The following is a 19,788-nucleotide window of genomic DNA, read 5'->3' on the forward strand; positions in this document are numbered from 1 at the left end:
CTCCCCTCTCCCCCTCCCCAGTGGAGGCTGAGGGGAGACCTTATTGAGGTGTATAAATTATGAGGGGCCTAGATAGAGTGGATAGGACAGACCTATTTCCCTTAGCAGAGGGGTCGATAACCAGGAGGCAGAGGTTTAAAGTAATTGGTAGAAGGTTTAGAGGGATTTGAGGGGAAATTTCTTCACCCAGAGGGGTGGTGGGGGTCTGGAACTCACGGCCTGAAAGGGTGGGTAGAGGCAGAAAACCCTCACCACATTTATAAAGTACTTGGATGTGCACTCGAAGTGCCGTAACCTACAGGGCTACGGACCGAGAGCTGGAAAGTGGGATTAGGCTGGGTAGCTCTTTGTTGGTCGGTGCGGACATGATGGACCAAAATGGCCTCCTTCCATGCTGTAAATTTCTATAATTCTATGATGACCCGAGCCCCGTGTGTCTCTCTCTCTCTGTCTCTAGGTGGACTGTCTGGTGTTACAGTTGCATCGTATCGGGGAGCAGCTGCAGAGGATGAACACCCAACGAATGGACGATCTCTTCTGCCAGCTACGCGACGGCTTCCTGCTCCAGGACCAGCCCTCCTCCCTGTCCCGACTGCTGCTGCTGGAGATCATAGAGTTCCGAGCCGGTGGCTGGAAGATGTCTGAGAACGCCCAGAAATATTACTACAGCGAGGTGACGGACTGAGGAACGCTGTGGGGGGGGGCGGGGAGGGGGGGGAATCCGGAGGGGGAGGACCAAGGAGCACCGAGAGAAAGGACGGAGCCAGGGCCTTTTCCTGAATGTGACATTTTCCAGCCAAATGAAACAATTGGGAAGATTTGAAAGTTGACTGTTGTGGTGGCGGAGACTCGCCAGCAGAGGGAGGCGATGGTCCACCTTCCCCCATCTTCAGGATTTAACTTTCTTCGCTACCATTGGAAGTGAATATTGGGCGGGGCTTGGGGCAGGCAGACGAGGCGAGTCTGCCCGATTTGTGCTGCCGCCCACGGTTGAATTTCTACCCCGAGGTTTGATTTTAATATCATCTATTTCTCGAGAATTGGCGTGAATTGCTTCCCTCCTCCCTCCCACTCCCCCGCACGGTGAAGTGTATCATAGCCCCTCCTGTTCCCCGCTGCCCCCTCACCACCCCTGGCACGGCAGCTCCGCCAGCTGACCGTGGGCACTGCAGTTAAACCGCGCGTGGTGTCTGCCCTTCGCCCGGTGCCAGCACCAACACTGCCCGCTGTGTCGCCTCACTCGCTCGCGACACTGCCCGTCGCAGTATTGCGGTGTGGGGGGGTCGAGCTGTGCATGCGGGGAATAACCAGAACCGTCGCACCAACATGTTCCAAGTGCTTCATCCTCCCCCCTCCCACTGACCCCCTGCTCCGTCCCCTGATCCCATTCCCCCTCCCATTGCCCCCACGGCCCCATGGCCTGGATGCAAAGAGCTAACTGTAGCCCAGGGCCCTGCAGCTGCTACGTGCCCTGGGGTTCCCCACTGCCCTCGAGTGACACTGTCCTGAGGGAGTGCCGACACCGGCTGGGAGTGTGCCCCCTGTGCCCCCTCCCCCCGTCACTCAGGACGGGTCTCTTTCTCCCCCTCCCCACCCCCGCTGATGCTGCACATCCTTAGCATTAGTTACAGTTGATCAGGTTTGAGAAGTTTTTTGGCAATAAAGAAGCTGGTTTGATTTTGCACAAGGTTTCCACACCTTGTTATCCTTCATTAAACCGCCAAGAGGTTGAAGCCCCGTCTGAGGGCCGCAGGAACAGGAGGCCATTCAGCCGCTCCATTAGATCATGGCTGATCTGCATCTTAGCGCCATTTACCCAGGGTAGATGCTGAGAGGTTGTTTCCCCTGGCTGGAGTGTCTAGAACCAGGGGGCACAGTCTCAGGATAAGGGATCGGCCATTTAAGACAGAGATTGAGGAGGAATTTCTTCACTCAGAGGGTGGTGAATCTTTGGAATTCTCTGCCCCAGATGCTGAGTCTCTGAATATATTCAAGGCTGAGATCGATAGATTTTTGGAGTCTAGGGGAAATCAAGGGATATGGAGATCGGGCGGGAAAGTGGAGTTGAGGTCGATGATCAGCCATGATCTTATTGAATGACGGAGCAGGCTCGAGGGGCCATAGGGCCTACTCCTGCTCCTATTTCTTATGTTCTTATGTATCCGCCATATCCCTTGATACTACTCTTGCCTAACAAAACTCGATCAATCTCAGTGTTGAAAGTTCCAAATTGACCCTCAGCAGCCACAGCCTTTTGGGGGAGAGAGTTCGAGATTCCCACCAGCCTTTGTGTGAAGACGTGCTCGCTGACATCACCCTGAACGGCTGAACGCTAATGTTAAGGTTACGTCCCCTTGTTCTGGATCCCCTCCACTGGAGGAAATAGTTTCTATCGAGCCTCTCAAACCGAGCCTAACATCATAAACACCTCGATCAGATCATCACTCGGGCGCTTTAGGTACGTACACCTGATACCAGAGGAGGCACGGACTGCACCAGACTCAGTGCGCCTCCTCGGCATTCATCATTTGTGAGCCTGGATGGTGAGTTTCTGTGAGCTATTGCCTCTCCTCCTTGACCTCTTGTTGTTTGAGCTTTTAAAATTCAGCTCAGTCTCGGCCACAGGGGCTGGGCATCCCCAAGTCCAGCTCTGGGACACGGAATCTGCAGGTAGCCCCTCTGTCTCTCGTTTAGCCAGTTCCCCCACTCTCCCAGAGGCGGTCACTCCCGCTGGGTTCCGGTTCCTTTCTGCTCCCTCGCCCAGAGTGCCCATTGTTCGGGCCCGAGTCCAGAGAGGGGCGAGCAGCAGCAGGCTGCTCCGCCGTGAGGGGCATCACAACTGATTCTGATCCCGTCATCGCCCCACTTCTGTGGGCACGCATCCTTCCCAAGTGGGTAGTGATCGGAGCTGGGACCCCTGGCTGATTTCCCCCCTCCCTCAAAACATCACCACAAGATCCGAAGTGCTCAGCAGCCCGTTACTGCCCTGGCTGGAACCGACTAAGTCCACGCACGGTCCAGGGAATCGATCGATGCCCGGGGATCTTCTGGACATGGGCTTCACCGTGCTCAGTCCGCTGACTTCCCCCCCGAGGGGGCTTCACCGTGCTCAGTCCGCTGACTTCCCCCCCGAGGGGGCTTCACCATGCTCAGTCCGCTGACTTCCCCCCCGAGGGGGCTTCACCGTGCTCAGTCCGCTGACTTCCCCCCCGAGGGGGCTTCACCGTGCTCAGTCCGCTGACTTCCCCCCGAGGGGGCTTCACCGTGCTCAGTCCGCTGACTCTCCCCGAGGGGGCTTCACCATGCTCTGTCCACTGACTCCCCCCGAGGGGGCTTCACCGTGCTCAGCCCGCTGACTCCCCCCGAGGGGGCTTCACCGTGCTCAGTCCGCTGACTTCCCCCCGAGGGGGCTTCACCGTGCTCAGTCCGCTGACTTCCCCCCGAGGGGGCTTCACCGTGCTCAGTCCGCTGACTTCCCCCCGAGGGGGCTTCACCGTGCTCAGTCCGCTGACTTCCCCCCGAGGGGGGCTTCACCATGCTCTGTCCACTGACTCCCCCCGAGGGGGCTTCACCATGCTCTATCCACTGACTCCCCCCAAGGGGGCTTCACCGTGCTCTGTCCACTGACTTCCCCCGAGGGGGCTTCACCGTGCTCAGTCCGCTGACTCCCCCCGAGGGGGCTTCACCGTGCTCTGTCCACTGACTTCCCCCGAGGAGCCTGAACCCCGTGCTGGCCGAATACTGCCGGGCAGTAGAGAAACAGCAAGTCAGGACGTGGCAAACAAAGTCGTTTTATTCATCAAAAGTCAGCGGTGACCCAGCCGAGCAGAAGGAAGGGGAAGTGCCATATCTACGAAAGGATATACTTGCTTTGGAGGCAGTTCGGAGAAGGTTCACTAGGTTGATTCTGGAGGTGAGGGGGTTGACTTATGAGGAAAGGTTGAGTAAGTTGGGCCTCTACTCATTGGCATTCAGAAGAATGAGAGGTGATCTTATCGAAACGTATAAGATTATGAGGGGGCTTGACAAGGTGGATGCAGAGAGGATGTTTCCACTGATAGGGGAGACTAGAATTAGGGGCCGCCCATTTAAAACTGAGATGAGGAGAAATTTTTTTCTTCTCAGAGGATTGTAGATCTGTGGAATTCGCTGCCTCAGAAAAGCTGGGTCATTGAATAAATTTAAGACAGAAATAGACAGTTTCTTAACCAATAAGGGGTTATGGGGTGCAGGTGGGGGAAGTGGGTCTGAGTCCATGATCGGATCAGCCATGATCGTATTGAATGGCGGAGCAGGCTCGAGGGGGCAGGTGGCCTACTCCTGCCCCTATTAATGTTCTAAATGCTCTCAGCGCGGGAGTGTTACATTGGTCGTTGGCCACCTTGACAAAGGTCACCCTCCCCGAGGGCAATTCAGTGCCTGGCCCGGTGCTGCCGGGACCAACAGCTGGGCTTAACCTCCCCCCGCGTGCCTCTCACGGTCGCAGTGCCGCACCACACCCGGTGAAGGAGCCGGGAAGGTTCTAGCGAGCAGCGCATGGGGAGGTTCTAAGCGCCCCCGGGGCGGGGGGAGGTCCCCGATATGGTACGGTCCGCCGCTCTCAATTTGGAGTATCCTTGATCTCTTCAATCCCGTCCCCCACATCTTCTTGGCCAAGTGTATTTCCTTGGAGGGGGCTCACTGGGAATTTCTGACTTGCAAGCCACAAGTCAACAAGTGATCTGGAGCTGGTGAAACATTTGCGTTCACATTAAGGTTAGTCTTGGTTATTTTCCCAGGTAGGGGAGGGGCTCGGAGGAGAGGCTTGTGGCTGGACTGTTCCTTCAGTGAAGGACTTTCTAGGTGGCTTTCGATCAATAAATATTTCCCCAAAGTTTCCGCTTTCTCTGGACGTTGCAAAGCCCTCGACAACCGATGAACCACTTTTGTGATTCAGTCTCTTAAACACAGCAACAAGACCCCACCAACATCAAATGAGAATCTGTTTTCGTGCTGTTGGTTGAGGGATAAATATTGGTCAGGACACCGGGGAGAACTCCCCCTGCTCTTCTTCAAAATGGTGCCGTGGGATCTTTTACATCCACCTGAGAGGGCAGACGGGGCCTCGGTTTAATGTCTCATCCAAAAGACGGCACCTCCTACAGTGCAGCTCTCCCTCAGCACTGCACTAGGAGTGTCAGCCTAGATTATGGGCTCAAGTCTCTGTAGTGGGGCTCGAACCCACAACCTTCTGACTCGGAGGTGAGATCAACTGAGGCAGGCCATCGGGAAAGAAAGGTTGCTAATTGTCAATCCCACAGAACCACTGGCAGACACTTCTGGCTTGCAAGGTGTTCTCTCTCGATGGTAACGTACCTTTAAGATGCAGTTGCGGTATCGGTGTGAGCTGCTCAGGGTATGGAGGCACCGAGGTGGATGGAATCCTTTCCCTTTCCGCACAAACCGCTTTGTCCCATGAGTATTTCAATTCTGTTCCTGGCAGGAGGCCGTGCCTGTGGGTTAGGGATGGGGGGGGGGGGGGGGCGGGGGTGAAAGGTCAGCTCGCTCCCGACTGTGGCATGCACTGGGAACCGAAGTGAACCGTACTGTTGATCCCAGGTGGGATTTTCCAACCCGCGCTCCTGGAAAGCGAGGCCCTCCCGGGGTGAGTGTAGCCTCGGTAAATCCATTGCCCGGGGGGATTGAGTGAAGAAAGGAGAGATGGAAGACGGAGGGAAGGGGGGGGAGGGAAACGGAGAGAACTGGGTGGGGGTGAAACAGATCGGTTTTGGGGGCAGCGTATAGGGATGGCAGGTGGAGTCATAGGGGAATGGAGAGACAAATGGGGAGTGGGGAGATAGAGGTGTGGGGGATGGAAAGATAGATCGGGGGGGTGGAGAGACGGGGGAGTTAGAGAGCAGGGGGAACGGAGAGACGGGTGGGTGGGGGGAGAGAGACATATGGAGTGACAGAGGCGTGGAATCGAGCGACGGGCGTGGATTGGTGAGAAGCAGCTTCTGGAAGATTGTGCCCCTCCCCCATGGGCCCTGACCGTGCTGCACAGCAGCTCCACGGGACACGGCCCCTTGTTCCGGACAGTGAATGTCGGCAGGTTACTCCGATCGAGTGTGCAACCCAGCCTGGCTCGTTCCTGTCCATTCTCCAACATCACCCTCACCTCTCACCTGCCCCAACACTCAGCAGGTTCAGCCTCTGACTTAAACCCGGCCCAGTCACAGCCCTCTCCAGTAATGTCACGGGCTCTTCCTAACAATGGTTCTTGTGCTCATTAAAATGGGGGATGATGATGTTCGATTCAAACACTACCAGGGCAGGTACAGCATGGGTTAGATACAGAATAAAGCTCCATCTACACTGTCCCATCAAACACTCTCAGGGCAGGTACAGCACGGGTTAGATACAGAGTAAAGCTCCCTCTACACTGTCCCATCAAACACTCCCGGGGCAGGTACAGCATGGGTTAGATATAGAGTAAAGCTCCCTCTACACTGTCCCATCAAACACTCCCAGAGCAGGTACAGCATTTTTCAATAATCATAGCCTGACTAAACATGTTGATGCACGCTTTCTTGTGTTTTTTTGCTAAACCCCTGCACAGGATACAAGACCCAGTTTCCTGCCTGATGGGCATCATCCTCCCATCCCTCGCCTCCCACTTTCGCCCTAGTGTGACCTGTGGTGTATTGCTGCACTACTCTGGTCCCTGATCCTCTGACATTCCTCTCGCCCTTCCTGATGTTAAAGGGACCATCCCACGCATTGACTATCCTCACTGCATCATTCAATGTGTTGATGTCAACAACAATTTCCATTTATGTAGCACCTTTTAAAATAGTAAAACATCCCAAGGCGCTTCCCAGGAGTGTAATCTGACGGCGAGCCATGGAAGGAGATACTTGGGCAGATGAGACAAAGCTTGGTCAAAGAGCTCGGTAAGGAGGAGAGAGGCAGAGAGAATTCGGGAGGGTATTCCTGAGCTTAGGGCCCAGGCCGCCAATCGTGGAGCGATTATAATCGGGGATGCTCAAGAGGCCAGAATTGGAGGCGCGCAAAGATCACGGAAGGTAGGTTGTAAGGCTGGAGGAGTTTACCGAGATAGGGAGGAGCAAGGCCATGGTGGGATTTGAAAACCGAGTCAGGGAGGGAGTGTACGTCAGCACAGCGGGCAATGGGTGAATGGGAGTTGGTGTGAATTAGGATACGGGCAGAGGCCGGCCAGGAGAGCGTTGGAAGATTTGCGTCTCGAGGTAACAAGTCATTTATGGAGAGGGCTGGGCGGAGATTGATCACACTGTCTCTCCCCTTAACTCATTCTTTCCCAGCACCTCAAGCCTTTGGAAATCCCGCTCCCCCGCCCCTCCCACCCACTCCCCCCTCTGCCTTCCCTTACAAACTACGTGCTTCCAGAACCCACCCATTTCTGATTTATCTCCCAGATTAGAATGATGCAGCACAGCAGGCGACCACTTAGCCCATTTGGAAGAGCGCTCCAATTAGTCCCACTCCCGTTCTCTTTCCCCATAGCTCTGCAAATATTTGCCCCTCAAGCGTTTATCCAATTTCCTTTTGAAAGTTACGATTGAATCTGCTTCCACCGCTCTTTCACAACAACTCGCTGTGTTTAAAAAAAAAAAATTATTCTCATTCCCCCCCCCCGCTCCGGTTATTTGCCAATCACCTTAAATCTGTGTCCTCTGGTTACTGACCCTCCTGGCGCAGTTTCGTCTCATTTACTCTCATCAAAACTCTGCATAATTCTGCAAACAATCTCCTACTCGTGTTCAGTTTGGTGTGGACCCAAGCTTCTAGAATAATACTGTGTCACAAGGTGTCATGAAACACCCTTATAGAATCCCTGCGGTCAGGGGTCAAGGGTTAAGGTGCAAGCCTAGCACAAGAAAGTCCAACCAGCAGAAGGATTAAATGGCGGGTGCGAAGCAGATTAAAACATGGCACTTGATGTAGATGGGCTCTTCTGCGAGACGGTGCTGGAGATGCCATGGATGGGTTAGCGTTGCTATGGTGAAGGATGGGCACCTCCACTTTTGGCATAACTAAGTCACTTGCTAGGAAATTCTGCTACATCACTTCCTGTTGTAGGCACAGTTATTTTTTCAAAAGTTACATTGAAGAAACTTTCAGTAAAACAAATACATTTTCCCGTTTGAACATCAGAACAGTAATCTCGTTACCTAGTACAAAGCAAACATGTTTTTATATACAACAATTTCATCTCGGGATCAAAAAGACATTTTATAAATATCTCCAGACGTATAGCTATCAGCCGGACTGAGCCCCCGGTGACCAATCGGATGCGATTTTATTTAAACTCATGCTCAAAAGCAAACACATACAGCGAAGTATGGCAGGTGAGGGCAGGGCAGCACAAGATGACGGCTGAACCGCCTGTTGCAATGGCGAGGAGGTCACACTTGGCAGCACGCCCAGCTCTTTGACTGATCTCCGCACAGCCTTCATAAACATTGAACAGTTGTGGGGCAGGGGCGCGGGTTTAAATGAACAGTGGCTGTTAGGCCCGTAGTCTGCACCGGTCAAGGAGCACTCCATTTACATGGGATTGGGAGGAGAGGCAGTCTCTTACTCAAACTAATATACATCTACTTTAGGTTTGGCCAATTCTGGCTGTGTGTGGGCGAGAAAGGAGTCACCCGTGCTGTGTACGGACCTGAAATGAGCAGCAGATGAAGACTGGACTTTTGCTGTCAGGTTATGTAGCAACAGGAGGAGGCCATTCACCTCCTGGAGCCTGTTCTACCATTCAATGAGGTCATGGCTGATCTGTATCTTAACACCTTGGTTCTGTAACTCAATACCCTTGTCTAACAAAAATCTTATCAATCTCCGTTTTGAATTTTGTATTGACCCCAAGCCATTTGGGGGGGGGGGGGGGATGAGAGTCTCAGATTCCCACTGCCCTTTGTGTGAAGAAGTGCTCCCTGATTTCACCCCTGAACGGCCTGGCTCTAATTTTAAGGTGATGGACTCCTCCCACCAGAGGAAATAATTTGTTTTCCATCTACCCCATCAACTCCTTTAATCGTCCTACATACCTAAATCAGATCTCCCCTTAATCTTCCAAACTCAAGGGGACACAAGCCCAGTCCTCATAACCGAATCCTTTTAGCCCCGCTATCATTCTGGTGAATCTACACTGCCCCCCTCCAAAGCCGATACATCCTTCTCGAGCTGTGTGCCCAGAATCGAATGGCGTACTCCAAACCCGATGGTTTTCTTCCTGAAGACCAGCGGCTAGACCAACTGGACCATCCAGTTCACGTGGGGACGGTGGGCTGAGGAAGTCCGAGGGTTCAGTAGTAGGCAGCTCTGGAGGGAGTCCTCCAACTGAACGGAGGAGCCAGAGCGGGAGGGGCTGAGCAGGCCAGGGTGAACAGGTCCTTAACCGGAGAGCGGCACCCCCAGTGGATCCCATTGGTGCCCTTGGGCAGAAAGCATGCAGAGTCAGTGAGAGGGTACCTGATGCGTATGGGACCATGGCCATATTCCCAGAGCCCTCCTGCCCCATGCAGTGGTAGCTCATGGCCCTCCGACCCCTATACACCCCATGCAGTGGTCACTCAACCCCCTGTATAATGGGGCCAGTCTTCATTTTTTTTTAAATAAACATTTCTGCTGTCTTCAGGACTCCAGACTGCTTCTCTGCTTTGGCATGGTGGTTTAAAAAAGTGGGTTTTAAGGAGCGTCTTAAAGAAGGAGAGAGAGGCAGAGAGGTTTAGGGAGGGAATCCCAGAGCTTAGGGCTCCAGACGGCTGAAGGCACAGCCGCCAATGGGGGAGCGAAGGTAAGCGGGATGTACAAGAGGTCAGAATTGGAGGAGTGCAGACATCTCGGGAGGGCTGTCGGGCTGGAGGAGTTTGCAGAGATAGGGAGGTGCGAGGCCATGGAGGGATATGAAGACCAGGATGAGTTGCCGGACTGGGAGCCAGCGTAGGTCAGCGAGCACAGGGTTGATGAGTGATCGGGATGCGGTGCGAGTTAGGACACAGGCAGCCGAGCTTGAGATGAGCTGAAGTTTATGGAGAGTGGCAGATGAGAAGCCGGCCAGGGGAGCAGTGGAATAGTCGAGGTGACAATTCAGTTATGGACGAGCAATTGAACCTTTCCAGATTTTGAAGTGCCCCACAGACGCATCTGGTTTTGGAATGGGGGGACACGATGGGTTGAGGGGGGGGGGGGGCACGGCGGAGTGGGGGGAACATGTAGAATAGATCTAAGATGCATTAACCAGAACAAAAGCAAAATACTGCAGATGCTGGAAATCTGAAATAAGGACAGAACATGCTGGAAATACTCAGCAACATCTATGGAGCTTGTCACTGAGTTAACGTTTCAGGTCGATGAACCTTCAAGGGTCACCTGTTTCTTGCTCCACCGATGCTGTCTGACCTGCTGAGTATTTCCAGCATTTTCTGATTTTATGCATTAACCGGTATTTTGACTGGGAGGGAACAAGGTAACTATGGAGACCACAGCTATGGGCTGCACACAGCTGCTGGTCTGAAAGGATGTGACAATAGATCAGAAAGGATAAACAAAGATGTGACAATTAAAGACGAGCATGTAGTAATGACTGTGCTGCTGGGCCATGAGGAGCCTGGTCACCTCCAGCGAGTCAGACAGTGTGCACTGCTGGAGAGTCGTATCAACCTCCATTCCATGGGACCTCTCAAAGTCGCAGGGAATGTGCAGACATCCCGCTAACATTGCGGAGCAGAAGAAAACCACATTTCAAAATGGCAGAAGAGTCAAACCTTGTTTTGTGTTGCAGACGTCAAATCACAAAGAATGGACATGGTATGCTTACGGGTACAGGACTGGGTACGGGTTCAGATACAGACGGGTACGGGATTGGGTATGGGACAAGGTATGGGACGGGGTATGGAACAGGACGGGTTCAGATATGGACGTGGTACGGGACGGGGTACGGGGTATGGGACGGGGTACGGGACAGGGTACGGGGTATGGGACGGGGTACGCGATGTGGGATGGGACGGGTTCAGATACGGACGGGTACGCTACACACCAAGCTGAGCGTAAATGCCAATTTACAAATGGTGCACGTTTCATCACCCATTCACAGCCAATCGGTGAAGCCGATTGCTGCTCTACGCCCTGAGTCCTCCAATCGGATCAGCCCCCTACTCAAACCCACAACAGCTTGACTTTTCCCGCTGAGATTCGATGTACTCGTGGATTCGGAATTTGGGTTCGTTGGATTGATTGACAGATCGGTGTTTCAGTTCCCTGAAAGGAGACAGGAAGTTCATTATTGCCCGGGTAAATGGGGTCTGTTTATTGCCAATTCGCTGCGCCATCCTAGTGACGATTCTGCCTGTTTCCGGGGTACTGTTTCCTTGGCTCACTCCTTCATCACCCATTGGCCTCTTTGTCTAGAACGTAAGAAATAGGAACAGGAGTAGGCCATTTGGCCCCTCGAGCCTGCTCCACCATTCAGTAAGATCATGGCTGATCTGATCTTAGGCTCAGCTCCACTTCCCTGCCCTCTCCCCATAACCCTTCACTCCCTTATCTTTCAAAAATCTGTCTTATCTCCACCTTAAATATATTCAATGACCCAGCCTCCACAGCTCTCTGGGTAGAGAATTCCAAAGAGTCACGAAGAAATTCCTCCTCATCTCCGTTTTAAATGGGCGGCCCCTTATTCTGAAACGATGCCCCCTAGTTCTAGATTCCCCCACGAGAGGAAACATCCTCTCTGCATCTACCCTGGTGCAGCCCCCTCAGTATCATATACGTTTCAATAAGATCACCTTTAAGTCTTCTAAACTCCAATGAATAGAGGCCCAATCTGCTCAACCTTTCTTCATAAGACAACCCCTTCATCTCAGGAATCAACCTCGTGAACCTTCTCTGAACTGCTTCCAATGCAAATATATCCCTCTTTAAATAAGGAGACCAGAACTGTATGCAGTACTACAGGTGTGGTCTCACCAATACCCTGTACAGTTGTAGCAGGACTTCCCTGCTTTTATACTCCACCCCCTTAATTGTCATACTTGTCTTAATAACTCAACTAGTTGTCCTTTAGTGAAAGGGAAGCCACTACCACCAGTCCACACATCCTGAATGTCCTCAGGACAATTAGGGTTGGACAATAAATACTGGCTTGCCAGACTTACCCATATCCCTATTGCAAATCAAATAAAAACTTACTTTGCCACAGCCAGGAAAGCAAGCTCGACATTGATGCCAGTTTTGGCACTGGTCTCGATGAAAGGAACTCCATACTCCTGTGGGTCAGATAAAGGCACAGTATTAGTATAGGGCCAGTCACAGATATGTTACTAACAGCTTAAACAAACCTGTGCAGAAACCACGTTGTATCACACATTGGTGCAGATATCACACACTGGTGCAGATATCACACACTGGTGCTGATGTCACAGTGTAGCACACATTGGTGCAGATATCACAGTGTATTACACACGGGTGCAGATATCACAGTGTATCACACACTGGTGCCGATATCAGAGTGTATCACACACCGGAGCAGTTATCACGATGAATCACACACTGGTGCAGATATCACACACTGGTGCAGATAACATAGTGTATTACACACTGGTGCAGATATCACACACTGGTGCGGATGTCACACACTGGTGCAGATATCACAGTGTATCACACACTGGTGTAGATATCACACACTGGTGCAGATAACATAGTGTATCACATACTGGTGCAGATATCACACACTAGTGCAGATGTCACACACTGGTGCAGATATCACAGTGTATCACACATTGGTGCAGATATCACAGTGTATCACACATTGGTGCAGAAATCACAGTGTATCACACACTGGTGAACATATCACACACTGGTGCAGATATCACACACTGGTGCAGATATCACACATGGGTGCAGATATCACAGTGTATCACACACTGGTGCAGATATCACAGTGTATCACACACTGGAACAGATATCACGATGAATCACACACGGTGCAGGTATCACAGCGTGTCACACACTGATGCAAATATCACAGTGAATCACACACTGGTGCAGATATCACAGTGAATCACACACTGGTGCAGATATCAGAGTGTATCACACATTAGTGCAGATATCACACACTGGTGCAGATATCACACACTGGTGCAGATATCACAGTGTATCACATACTGGTGATGATATCATACACTGGTGCAGATATCACACACTGGTGCAGATAATACAGTGTATCACACACTGGTGCATAAATCATAGTGTATCACACACTGGTGAAGATATCACACACTGGTGCAGATATCACAGGGTGCCACACACTGGTGGAGATATCACAGTGTATCACATACTGGTGGAGATATGACAGTGTATCACACACTGGTGCAGATATCACACTGCTGCAGATATCACGCACTGGTGCAGATATCATAATGTATCACTCACTGGTGTAGATATCACACACTGGTGCAGATATCACAGTGTATCACACACTGGTGCAGATATCACAGTGAATCACACACTAGTGCAGATACCACAGTGTATCACAGACTGGTGCAGATATCACAGGGTATCACAGACTGGTGCAGATATCACAATGAATCACACACTGGTGTAGATATCACACACTGGTGTAGATATCACACACTGGTGCAGATATCACAGTGGATCACAGACTGGTGCAGATATCACACACTGGTGCAGATATTACACACTGGTGCAGATATCACACACTGGTGCAGATATCACACACTGGTGCAGATATCACAGTGTATCATACACTGGTGCAGATATCACGATGAATCACACACTGATTCAGATATAACAGTGAATCACCTACGGGTGCAGATATCACACACTGGTGCAGATATCATGATGAATCACACGCTGGTGCAAATATCGCAATGTACACACACTGGTGCAGATATCACAATGTATCACACACTGGTGCAGATACAACACACTGTTGCAGATATCACAGTGCGTCATACACTGGTGCAGATATCATGATCAATCATACACTGGAGCAGATATAACACACTGGTGCAGATATCACACACTGGTACAGATATCACAGTGAATCACACACTGGTGCAGATATCACAGTGAATCATATACTGGTGTAGATATCACAGTGAATCACACAATTGTGCAGATATCACAGTGTATCACACACTGGTGCAGATATTACACACTGGTGCAGATATCACAATGAAACACACAGTGGTGCAGATATCACAGTGTATCACACACTGGTGCAGATATCACAATGAATCACATACTGGTGCAGATATCACAGCGAATCACACACTGGTGCAAATATCACGATGAATCACACACTGGTGCAGATATCACAATGAATCACACAGTGGTGCAGATATCACACACTGGTGCAGATATCACAATGGTGCAGATATCACACACTGGTGCAGACATCACAATGTATCACACACTGGTGCAGATATCACAGTGTATCACATACTGGTGCAGATATCATAGTGAATCACACACTGGTGCAGATATCAAAATGTATCACACACTGGTGTAGATATCACACACTGGTCCAGATATCACAGTGTATCACATACTGGTGCAGATATCATAGTGAATCACACACTGGTGCAGATATCAAAATGTATCACACACTGGTGCAGATATCACAATGTATCACACACTGGTGCAGATAGCACAGTGAATCACACATTGGTGCAGATATCACAATGTACACTCACTGGTGCAGATATCACAATGTATCACACACTGGTGCAGATACAACACACTGGTGCAGATATCACAGTGGAATCACACACTGGTGCAGATGTCACACACTGGTGCAGATATCACAGTGTATCACACACTGGTGAAAATATCACACACTGGTGCAGATATCACAGTGTATCACACACTGGTGCAGATATCAGTGTATCACACACTGGTGAAGATATCACACACTGGTGCAGATAACATAGTGTATCACACACTGGTGCAGTTATCACAGTGTATCACGCACTGGTGCAGATATCACACACTGGTGCAGATATCATACACTGGTGCAGATATCACAGTGAATCACACACTGGTGCAGATATCACAGTGAATCATATACTGGTGCAGATATCACAGTGAATCACACACTGGTGCAGATATCACAGTGTATCACACACTGGTGCAGATACAACACACTGTTGCAGATATCACAGTGCGTCATACACTGGTGCAGATATCATGATCAATCACACACTGGGGCAGATATAACACACTGGTGCAGATATCACACACTGGTGCAGATATCACAGTGAATCATATACTGGTGCAGATATCACAGTGAATCACACACTTGTGCAGATATCACAGTGTATCACACACTGGTGCAGATATTACACACTGGTGTAGATATCACAATGTATCACACGCTGGTGCAGATATCACACACTGATGCAGATATCACAATGTATCACACACTGGTGCAGATATCACAATGAATCACACAGTGGTGCAGATATCACAGTGTATCACACACTGGTGCAGATATCACAATGAATCACATACTGGTGCAGATATCACAGCGAATCACACACTGGTGCAAATATCACGATGAATCATACACTGGTGCAGATATCACAATGAATCAGTGCAGATATCACACACTGGTGCAGATATCACAATGGTGCAGATATCACACACTGGTGCAGACATCACAATGTATCACACACTGGTGTAGATATCACACACTGGTGCAAATATCACAGTGTATCACATACTGGTGCAGATATCATAGTGAATCACACACTGGTGCAGATATCAAAATGTATCACACACTGGTGTAGATATCGCACACTGGTGCAGATATCACAGTGTATCACATACTGGTGCAGATATCATAGTGAATCACACACTGGTGCAGATATCAAAATGTATCACACACTGGTGCAGATATCACAATGTATCACACACTGGTGCAGATAGCACAGTGAATCACACATTGGTGCAGATATCACAATGTACACTCACTGGTGCAGATATCACAATGTATCACACACTGGTGCAGATACAACACACTGGTGCAGATATCACAGTGGAATCACACACTGGTGCAGATGTCACACACTGGTGCAGATATCACAGTGTATCACACACTGGTGAAGATATCACACACTGGTGCAGATATCACAGTGTATCACACACTGGTGCAGATATCAGTATATCACACACTGGTGAAGATATCACACACTGGTGCAGATAACATAGTGTATCACACACTGGTGCAGATATCACAGTGTATCACACACTGGTGCAGATATCACACACTGGTGCAGATAACATAGTGTATCACACACTGGTGCAGATATCACACATAGGTGCGGATATCACAGTGTATCACACACTGGTGCAGATATCGCAGTGTATCACACACAGGTGTAGATATCACACACTGGTGCAGATATCACAGTGTATCACACATTGGTGCAGATATCAGTGTGTCACACACTGGTGAAGATATCACACACTGGTGCTGATATCACAGTGTATCACACACTGGTGCAGAAATCACAGTGTATCACACACTAGTGGAGATATCACAGTGTATCACACACTGGTGGAGATATCACAGTGTATCACACACTGGTGCAGATATCACACACTGGTGCAGATATCACACACTGGTGCAGATATCACAATGTATCACACACTGGTGTAGATATCACACACTGGTGCAGATATCACAGTGTATCACACACTAGTGCAGATAACACAGTGTATCACAGACTGGTGCAGATATCACAGTGTATCACAGACTGGTGCAGATATCACAATGAATCACACTCTGGTGTAGATATTACACACTGGTGCAGATATCACAGTGTATTACAACACTGATGCAGATATCACACACTGGTGCAGATATCACAGTGTATTACAGACTGGTGCAGATATCACAATGAATCACACACTGTTGCAGATACCTGTGATATCTGCAATAGTGTGTGATATCTACACCAGTATGTGATACATTGTGATATCTGCGCCAGTGTGTGATATCTGCACCAGTGTGTGATACACTGTGCATATATCACAGTGTATCACACACTGGTGCAGATATTACACACTGGTGCAGATATCACAGTGTATCACACACTGGTGCAGATATCACACACTGGTGCAGATATCACACACTGGTGCAGATATCACAGTGTATCACACACTGGTACAGATATCACGTTGAATCACACACTGGTTCAGATATCACAGTGAATCACCTACTGGTGCAGATATCACACACTGGTGCAGATATCATAGTGGAATCACACATGGTGCAGATATCACACACTGGTGCAGATATCATGATGAATCACACACCGGTGCAAATATCACAATGTACACACACTGGTGCAGATATCACAATGTATCACACACTGGTGCAGATACAACACACTGTTGCAGATATCACAGTGCGTCATACACTGGTGCAGATATCATGATCAATCACACACTGGAGCAGATATAACACACTGGTGCAGATATCACAGTGAATCACATACTGGTGCAGATATCACAGTGAATCACACACTAGTGCAGATATCACAGTGTATCACACACTGGTGCAGATATTACACACTGGTGTAGATATCACAATGTATCACACACTGGTGCAGATATCACACACTGATGCAGATATCACAGTGTATCACACACTGGTGCAGATATCACACACTGGTGCAGATATCACAATGTATCACACACTGGTGCAGATATCACAGTGTATCACACACTGGTGCAGATATCACAATGAATCACATACTGGTGCAGATATCACAGCGAATCACACACTGGTGCAAATATCATGATGAATCACACACTGGTGCAGATATCACAATGAATTACACACTGATGCAGATATCACACACTGGTGCAGATATCACAATGGTGCAGATATCACACACTGGTGCAGATATCATAGTGAATCACACACTGGTGCAGATATCAAAATGTATCACACACTGGTGCAGATATCACAATGTACACTCACTGGTGCAGGTATCACAATGTATTACACACTGGTGCAGATACAACACACTGGTGCAGATATCACAGTGAATCACACACTGGTGCAGATATCACACACTGGTGCAGATATCACACACTGGTGCAGATATCACGATGAATCACACACTGGTGCAGTTATCACAGTGAATCATACACTGGTGCAGATATCACACACTGGTGCAGATATCAGAGTGTATCTCACACTGGTGCACATATCACCTGTCTATTTGTCCATGAAAGGACAAAATATGTCAATGAGCATGATGTACGGCGAGCTTAGATAGAGTGGCTGATTTTACAGCTGCATCCAACCTTTGGGCAACCTTACCCACCATGGCACCTATCAGGAACTTATGGGCAGTGTGCGAGGCTCCCGAAGGTAGGATACATTTGTGTGTTTGAAGCTCGAGCCCACAGGTCTGTGCACCAGATCATTAGCTTGCATTTATATAGCGCCTTTCACAATCTCAGGACATCCAATGAAGTACTTCTGAAGTGTTATCATTGTTGTAATGTGGGAAACGCGGCAGCCAATTTGCACACAGCAAGCTCCCACACACAGCAAATTGATAATGACCAGATGATGTGTTGTTATTATTGATACTGGTTGAGGGATAAATATTGGCCAGGACAGTGGGGAGAATTCCCCTGCTCCTCTTCGAATAGTGCCATGGGATCTTTTACATCCCCCTGAAAGGGCAGACAGGGCCTCAGTTTAACGTCAAAAAGTTAGTATGCAGGTACATCAAGTGATCAGGAAGGCAATTGTGAAGTTGGCCTTTATTGCAAGGGGGCTGGACTATAAAAGTAGGGAAGTCCTGCTCCAATTGTACAGGGTATTGGTGAGGCCACACCTGGAGTACTGCGTACAGTTTTGGTCTTATTTAAGGAAGGATATATTTGCATTGGAGGCTGTTCAGAGAAGGTTCACTAGGTTGATTCCTGAGATGAAGGGATTGTCATATGAGGAAAGGTTTAGCAGGTTGGGCCTATACTCATTGGAGTTTAGAAGAATGAAAGGTGATCTTATTGAAACACATAAGATTCTGAGGGGGCTTGACAGGGTAAATGTGAGAGGATGTTTCCCCTCGTGGGGGAATCTAGGACTAGGGGGCATAGTCTCAGACTAAGGGTTCGCCCATTTAAAACAGAAATGAGGAGGAATTTCTTCTCTCAGAGGGTCGTGAATCTTTGGTATTCTCTGCCCCAGAGAGCTGTGGAGGCTGAGTCATTGAATATATTTAAGGTGAAGATCGACAGATTTTTGAATGATAAGGGAATAGAGGGTTATGGGGAGCGGGCAGGGAAGTGGAGCTGAGTCCAAGATCAGATCAGCCATGATCTTATTGAATGGCGGAGCAGGTTCGAGGGGCCAAATGGCCTCCTCCTGCTCCTATTTATTATGTTCTTATGTCTCATCTGAAAGGTGGCCCCTCCGATAGTGCAGCTCTCCCTCAGTACTGCACTGCAGTGTCAGCCTTGATTTTGTGCAAAAGTCAGACTTGAACCCTTGCCATTCTGACTCAGAGACGAGAGTGCTAGCCACTGAGCCATGACTGGGTACTTGCAGATTTAACATTGTGGAGAACAAGCTGGGAGGTCAGGGTTGTAGGTCAATGGGTGGGGGTGGGGTCCTCTTACCCTGGCCAGTTTCTCTCCTTCTTCCCTCTTGATGGCTCTCTCGCTGGTTATGTCGGCCTGCAACAAGAAAACAGAGTAATATGGCTGGCCATT

The 19,788-nt window shown here is 49.5% G+C and overlaps 2 protein-coding genes across 4 annotated transcripts in view; one reads left to right on the plus strand and one right to left on the minus strand.

Moving 5' to 3' along the window:
* mif4gdb (MIF4G domain containing b) overlaps positions 1–4,876 on the plus strand; it is a 28,393-nt gene extending 23,517 nt beyond the window's left edge. Inside the window, 1 exon segment of the mRNA XM_070857460.1 lies at positions 428–4,876. Within this exon segment, the coding sequence (XP_070713561.1) occupies positions 428–685 (258 nt within the window). The 3' untranslated portion in view covers positions 686–4,876.
* A 3,101-nt stretch (positions 4,877–7,977) lies between these two features.
* Positions 7,978–19,788, minus strand: part of LOC139226602 (ras-related protein Rab-37-like) — a 261,132-nt gene continuing 249,321 nt past the window's right edge. For all 3 annotated transcript variants that reach the window (XM_070857461.1, XM_070857463.1, XM_070857462.1), the window contains 3 exons: positions 19,696–19,752; positions 12,214–12,290; positions 7,978–11,283 (listed from right to left, as the gene is read on the minus strand). In XM_070857461.1, coding sequence (XP_070713562.1) covers positions 11,178–11,283; positions 12,214–12,290; positions 19,696–19,752 — 240 coding nt within the window. In that variant the 3' untranslated portion in view covers positions 7,978–11,177. The remainder of the gene's footprint in view (positions 11,284–12,213; positions 12,291–19,695; positions 19,753–19,788) is intronic.

The sequence above is a fragment of the Pristiophorus japonicus genome, chromosome 16 (genome assembly GCF_044704955.1).
Source record: "Pristiophorus japonicus isolate sPriJap1 chromosome 16, sPriJap1.hap1, whole genome shotgun sequence".
NCBI classification, from domain to species: Eukaryota; Metazoa; Chordata; class Chondrichthyes; family Pristiophoridae; genus Pristiophorus; species Pristiophorus japonicus.